Source organism: Macrobrachium nipponense, chromosome 42 (genome assembly GCF_015104395.2).
Source record: "Macrobrachium nipponense isolate FS-2020 chromosome 42, ASM1510439v2, whole genome shotgun sequence".
In the NCBI taxonomy this organism is placed as follows: Eukaryota; Metazoa; Arthropoda; class Malacostraca; order Decapoda; family Palaemonidae; genus Macrobrachium; species Macrobrachium nipponense.
Genome location: NC_061103.1, coordinates 33,936,798 through 33,944,690, shown reverse-complemented (window position 1 = coordinate 33,944,690; position 7,893 = coordinate 33,936,798). Strand labels below are relative to the sequence as shown.

Sequence of the window (7,893 nt, the reverse complement as noted above, 5' to 3'; positions counted from 1 at the left end):
TACTCACTACTGTTTACCAGTTGTATTATCAATTTTTCATAGGAAAGCTTTAAGCTTCTTTCCTATCACGTTCTAATTCTTGTCCCCGTATTTATAATATATATATATATATATATATATATATATATATATATATATATATATATACATATATGTGTGTGTGTGTTTATATATATATATATATATATATATATATATATATATATATATAATATATATATATATTTATACTTATATATAGTATGTGTATATATATATATATATATATATATATATATATTATAAATACACACACACATATATATATACTATATATAGATATATATATATATATTTTATACGCATATACCTTTTGTGTGTGTGATATCTATCCGCAATTAATATGACTGTGTATATATGTATATATGTGTGTGTGTATGTGAATATCTTTAACGATTCTCGACTGGCGCTCATTTGTCCAGCTCTGATTTTTCCTGACAATGAGAATAACGCTCGTCGATAGTCTTTTGTTGAAATAAACGACAAACAACGCGCGTCTGGTAGCGATCTGAACACATCACAGACAACGCGAAAAGGAGGAAACGAACCTATCAGAAAATCCAGTATTGTACAACACAACGAATCTTAGGATCAGATGACATTAATCTTCTCTCTCTCTCTCTCTCTCTCTCTCTCTCTCTCTCTCTCTCTCTCTCTCTCTCAGACGATGGCCATTAATCCTGATTAACGTTGCTTCTCGGCCAGCCTACACAAGTGCCATGTGAAATATGGCGAGGACAGAGAGAGAGAGAGAGAGAGAGAGAGAGAGAGAGAGAGAGAGAGAGAGAGAGAGAGAGAGACGTCTGTAACATCCTTGATTCAGGAGATGTTACTTCTGAGAAGGAATAGGCTGATGGAATGTTTCTGTGGCAGAGGATTTGTGGTAATACACATAAGACTATGTGTACAGATACCAAGATATAGACATGGTCAGGTCTCTCTCTCTCTCTCTCTCTCTCTCTCTCTCTCTCTCTCTCTCTCTCTCTCTCTTGTGCATTACTCTAAGTGGTGAATTGTGAATTGTGTAGCTGAATGTTATTGGACTTTTGTGGGTAGACTGCCATAATTGAAGATTATATATACATGTATATGAATTTTTATCACATCACCGTGATTCTTATACATGCATTAAGCTACTACATTAAGCGATTTATAAGGCTGGAATCTGTATCAACCCAAACCTCACTTGTTGGCCGAGTCGATAACATAACTGAAGTCCTGATTTCTTCAGTCCGCTGGGCAGTGGTTCGAACCCACGAGAGGACGAAATTATTATCAGCTAAAAAATTCCCTTTCGGTTAACGTACATGAAAATATATTAATTCCGAGGTAGAGCGAATTCGATGTTAAAGGACTTTTGTAGCTTAATGCATATACATGTTTGTTTATGTGTGTGTATGTGTGCGTGTGTGTGTGTGTATGTGTGTATGTGTGTGTGTGTGTGTACGCGCAAGCAAATCCCCATTCCTTCATGTCAACCCACGCATCATAGATTTACAGAATCAGTCTGTCGTGACCCGAGTAAAAAGTAAACGTGGACTTGTATCAAATAATGATATAAAATTTCACAGCAACAACCCAAGGGACGAAGTCATTAGTATTTTAATGTTTTGCAACCCGCCCCACTGAGGGAGACCTTTAGACGTTGCTGAATATTGCATGGGAAAACGAGACAACGCAAGTACAACACTTGGTATGCCGGTGTTGTAGTTGAATGTCAATTCAAAGTGAATATTCGTGCTAAAGGAGTTGTTCTTCTGTTTGAAAATATGGGTATTTGATATTTATGAGGAAGCTGTGTCTTGTTGGTAAAGTGTATATTTGTGCTTAGAGTTTGTCGTTTGTTTGAAAATATGGATATTTAATTATTTAATAGGAAAGCGTGTCAGACAGTGTGAAAGAGGATTTAGAATATAAATTATATATATGTTGTGTGTGTGTGTGTGTGTTTGTATAATATATATATATATATATATATTGCGTGTGTGTATTATGTATTTGTGAATACACACACACAACACACACACAACAACACTTGACCATATCAAGAAATATCCAATAGACTAGTCAATCAGTGGCTTGCAAAGCAAGCCTCTTCTTCCGAAACGAAAAAGGAAGGAAAGTTTTCGTTTTAAAATATCTCCAATTGTTTTCGTACAACACCTGCCTTGGGAGCTTCCTTCATCTGGCCTGCATTATTTCCCGATGAAAAATTCAGACTTGCATTCGTTTTGCTGTCCCTGGGACCTGGCAGCCTACACTCGTCGTTTATGCAGTCTGCAATATTCATCTCTTGAGTTCAATTGATCAGGTTGATAGACACCAAGGTTGGTGTTCGTGTTCATATCAAAATTCATCACCGTCAAGATTCGCGTTTCTGTTGAAATTCATATTTATCACAATTCTGATTCTTAAATGAACGGGAGATAGGTCTGTGTTTATCGTTTTAGGGTAAAATGATAATTACATTATTGTTTAATATATGAAAGGATAACTCTTTTCAGTCATTTTTCATTGTCACAACTATTCCTTTACACACCTGTCTCGATTTAGTTTTCAGTTTTTACTTGAATTATCTCGAATCGATGAAATAACATTTTGTTTTGCAAAATCTGAGTTTCGGTAAATCTGACATCTCTCTCTCTCTCTCTCTCTCTCTCTCTCTCTCTCTCTCTCTCTCTCAAATGGCGCATCTCGAAATAAATCTTCCACTTTGTGTATGTATGCATTATGAAACACGTAATTTTACATACTGTACATCAGACTCCGGGTCTACAACTACCCAACTGCCCTAGGTTTTTTGTATTATAGTACTCGTGTTGTTTATTGTAATAATAAATATAACTGGTAAAACCAACAGAGCTTCTAGGTATACATCAGTGTCAACATTGCCAGACTAATTTGCATAAGGGCTAGGATACAGTTAAACGGGTTTCTTTTTTGTCCCTTATGCGCAGATGTAACATGTAAAATGTACTACAAGTTATTCCCTTCAGGTGTTACAGAGGGGATTTTGTTTTCATAACATCTGCCTGTTGTAAAGTGCTTATGACGTCATGGTACCTAATACCCATTTACAATTATAATATATATATGTACACACACACACACGCATATATATATATATATATATATATATTATATAATATATGTATGTATGTATGTATCAAATGTCACCTGATTATGTTCTTTACATCTGCCACACATTCCCCCGGTGGTATCATTTAATAATATTTAATAATAAAATAATAATTAATAATAATACATAATAATGATATGTGATCTTTCAGCGAGAATTATTAGTATTAGTAGCATTAAATACTACAGAATTTAAGATAGATTTAATGAATAGCATAATAATAATAATAATAATAATAATAATAATAATAATAATAATAATAATAATAATAATAATAATAATAATAAACATATTCTGTGGAATTTAATTGCTGCTACTTTGCCATTCAGCTTAAAGTAATCATTTTAAAAGATTAGAAAAAGATTACTGTAAGCTGAATGGCATTGTAGCTACAATTGAATTCAATGAAGTAATAATATTATTATTATTATTATTATTATTATTATTATTATTATTATTATTATTATTATTATTATTATTATTATTATTATTGCTGTTGTTGTTGTTCCCCCGAAAGCAGGATCGCTTTCCTCCCAAAGTATTCAGTCGAGAGTCACGTCCGGAGTCATTTGATTTAATCTCCACAAACGCCAGGTGTCAAGTTTTATTCCTTCGGAGATGATTGGCCCCGATTTCAAAACTCTGTGTGGCGTGGAAAACCATCGCCCGAATATTAAGTGATTTTGTGTGTTTTTTTTCGCGGTTTCGTGTCGTGATTGCAATGTTGAAGGGTGATGAATTTTATTTATTTTTTTCCTAGAGTTTTCAAGTGGTGTTTATGCTTTTGTATTATAGAAAGTGCCCGGATATTAAGTGATTTAATAGTTTTTCGCAGCTTCGTGTCTTGATTGTAATGTTGAAAGGTGATTTTTTTTTCGTAGTTTCTTGTAGTTTTCATGACTTTGAATAATAGAAAGTAAAAACAGTTTTTGAAAGGTGATGTTATTTTTGTCATTGTTTTCCAGTGGTTTTAACAAACTGGAACAGTTTAAAAGTACAGTTTATAACTCAGTCGAATTTGATATCTTTTCCCAAAAATTATAATATTTTACTTTTTCACCTTCTTTCGTTCTTATATTAAATGAGACAGGTTTGCATGGCATCATTGTTTTCTAGTGAGTAATACCAAGTTCGATTCCCGGATGGGGCTTGTGAGTACAAAGGGAATGACGTAGAATTTTTCAATAATTAAAACTCATTCCAGATTTTTTTAATAATGCAACATTTATACGTAAGTACACTTAATTAACATATTATTTGGATTTTTAATTCCTTATAGGGTTTACAAATTTTCTATCTTTGATAATGAATACAAACGTGATGTCCTCCCTATGTCTACTTTGTTGTGTATAATTTTGAGTTTTTTTTTTTTTTTTTTTTTTTTTTTTTTTTTTTTTTTTGTAGCAGCTGGTTTTAATCACTCTTTATATTTCACATCACATTTCTTTGAAGAAAAAAATTTTTTGAAGTTACTTCATGATTTTTTTTTCTCTCTTTTGCTCTGTTGAAACATCCTCAGATTCTGAGGAGAATTAAGAGGTCGACAACCAGTTAAATCAAACTGTAAATGTATCCTATTTCAAAGTACTGAAATTTTTTTAAAATTATGCAATACATATTATCCTTTATATGCTATCTCGAAAGTAAACTTTAAAACTTGTTGATTTGTTAAAGAACCCTGAAAGGGAACGGGTTAAAACTTTATCTGAGAAAGTAACGAAGCATATCTAATGTATTTAACCTAAGATTAATGGGAGCGCTGACGCCGTAAGGCGCCATTATAAAGTAAAGGACTATTTCTACCTTATGATTGAAGGGATTTGCTTCAAATCTCTACCACTTATTCTACAGCTAATACTGAAAATTCCCTCGTTGGGAAATTTAGAAACTCGACCTCAAAGTTAATTTTATTTTGCAATTGAAAAAAAGAAGTAATGACTTAGAAACATCAGCCTCCATCTTGATTACCTATTGCCTCTCTCTCTCTCTCTCCCCCCACAGCGATGATGAGGACAGGAATATGTATAGTGTTGATGGGCGTGATGCTGCTGGGAGTCGTAGCCAGCGTGACAGACGCCCAGGAACCCGCGGAGAGAGAGCGAAGGGCGCCCTCCGGATTCCTAGGGATGCGGGGCAAGAAGAACGACTACATGCTACAGGAGGACGACTACCCAATGAACGAACCCATCCTCGCCAGGATCGAAGCCGCTAAGAGCCTCCCCATCAGAGGTAAGAGCAGGGTCGTTCTCTCGTTTTTTTTTTTTTTTTTTTTTTTTTTTTTTTTTTTTTTTTTGTTTTTTTTTTTTTTTTTTTTTTTTTTTTTTTTTTTTTTTTGAGGGGGAACTCTCTCTCTCTCTCTCTCTCTCTCTCTCTCTCTCTCTCTCTCTCTCTCTCTCTCTCTCTCCTACTCTTCAGGAGACCCTCTCTCTTCATCTTGTCTCTTACTTTTTCTGGGACTTTCTCTTATAAACTTTCTCGGACTTTCCCTCTCTCTTACTTTCTCAAGGGCTTTCTCTCTCTCTCCTGCTTTTTTTTTCGAGGACCTTCTCTCTTGCTCTTTCGGGGACTTTCTCTCTTATTTTTCCGGAGACTTTCTCTCCCTTACTCTATAAGGGGATTTTCTCTCACTCTTACTATTCCGGGGACTTTCTCTCTTACTCTCTCGAGGACTTTCTCTTTTACTGTTTTGGTGTCTTTATCTCTTTTACTCTTTTTTGGATACTTTGTCTTACTTTTTCAGGGACTCTCTCTCTATCTCTCTCTCTCTCTCTCTCTCTCTCTCTCTCTCTCTCTCCCTACTTTTTTTTTGTTTTTTTAAGCTTCATACTTTACCGCGTCTTAACAGCAGCCTGTCGTATGTAAAGAGAAGATACCTTCTTTTGTAATTTATTTTTACATTAATCTTCCGTTTACAAAACAAAAACTTATGGAATGAGAAGTGACGGTAAGTACAAAATAACGTACACACAGACGCACACAATACATATACATATGTATATATATATATATATAATATATTATATATATATATATATATATATATGTATGTGTGTGTGTGTGTGTGTATACACATTATATAAATGTACAGTATAAGTATACATGTGGCTATTACCATTACATGTGTATCTGGTAAAAATTTCCAATAGATTCTACATTATATATATATATATATATATATATATATATATATATATATAATATATATATATATATTCGAACTACAAATATCCTTTAATATCCAATTCGCTCTACCTCGGAATTGATATATTTTCATATTATGTAAACCGAAGGGGAATTTTTCAGTTGATAATAATTTCGTTCTCTCGTGGGCTCGAACCAACGCCCAGCGGACAGAGAAGAAATCAGGACTTCAGTGACGTTATCGACTCGGCTAACATTAAAGGACATTTGTAGCTCGAATGAATTTATATGAATCACGGTGATGTGATAATTATTCTAAATATATATATATATATATATATATATATATATATATATATATATATATAATAACGAAGTAACAATATAGTTCCTGTAATGACACTCACTACGTGGGCTATAAATGACGCTCTCTCCGCCGTAACAAATAGCGGTAATACACGCCATCAAATTAGCTGGGAGCTCTCTTCCAATGAAAACAGATCTCATTTTAGCCGTCTGCTGTGTGATGGAGTTTTTAGACACCGCTACTTTTACGCTGAAACATGATGATGCTGTTTGCTCTTCGTGATTGGAAAGGCAAATTTCATTTTCTGAAGAAAGGGGCAAAAGAATATTTTTTAGCCAACATAAAAAAAAAATGCAAAAATAAGTATTTTTAGCAAAAGAGATTTTTTCAAGAAAAGGAAAATTTCATTTTCTGACAAAAAGGGGAAAAGAATATTTTTCAGCCAAAAAAAATGTTTAGCAAAAAATAAATATTTTTTAGTAAAAAAAATTATTTTTCATCAAAAAAAAACTAAGAAAAACGTATTTAGCAAAAATATATTCTCAGCAAAATAAATATTTCAGAAAAAAAAGTTTAGAAAAAAATATTTTGAGCAAAAAAATTTAAGCAAAAAAGGTTAGCAAAAAAATATTTTGAGCAAAAAAAAATTAGAAAAAAACTATTTTGAGCAAAGAAAAGTATTTTTCAGCAAAAAGAGAGAGAAAAAAGTATATTTTAGTTGTGTGGGCGACCGAAATTATTCCATTAGGGTGAACAGAGTGTCAGTAGTACTAGGCGGAGATTGAATGCATCTCTCTCTCTCTCTCTCTCTCTCTCTCTCTCTCTCTCTCTCTCTCTCTCTCTCTCTCTCTCTCTCTCTCTCTCTCTCTGTTGTCCGCCAGTCCTGCGTTTCATCACGCGTTTCCACTTAGTATTTGTACACTTTAAAGATTTTATCTTTTGGCTTTTTTCATCTGTCCTCTATTCTGCACATTCCACATCAGGCGATTAGTTTTATTTTTATATTTTGATGTAGTTATTGCTCTTTTCTTTTATTTCTCGTTTCACTGTCAATATCGCCTAAATTTTCAACGTTTCCTTTATTTCATAGAGGTGGGTAACTTCTTGTATATTCCATCTTTATTCATAGCTTCGGTCAAAAGCAGTTTGTCTTTTCATCTCGTGAGAATTCGTATGTCATAGCTTTATCTGAAGAATTCAACCCATGCACGGGCATATAAAGACCTAATTCCTAATAGATGCACAGACAGATAGAATATAGATGCGT

At 33.4% G+C, this 7,893-nt stretch overlaps 1 protein-coding gene across 2 annotated transcripts in view; it reads left to right on the top strand.

Annotated features, from left to right (window-relative positions):
• The window catches only part of LOC135213076 (tachykinins-like), a 382,992-nt gene that overhangs the window by 349,512 nt on the left and 25,587 nt on the right, over positions 1 to 7,893 (top strand). For both annotated transcript variants that reach the window (XM_064246930.1, XM_064246929.1), the window contains exon 2: positions 5,180 to 5,407. In XM_064246930.1, the coding sequence (XP_064103000.1) occupies positions 5,182 to 5,407 (226 nt within the window). In that variant the 5' untranslated portion in view covers positions 5,180 to 5,181. The remainder of the gene's footprint in view (positions 1 to 5,179; positions 5,408 to 7,893) is intronic.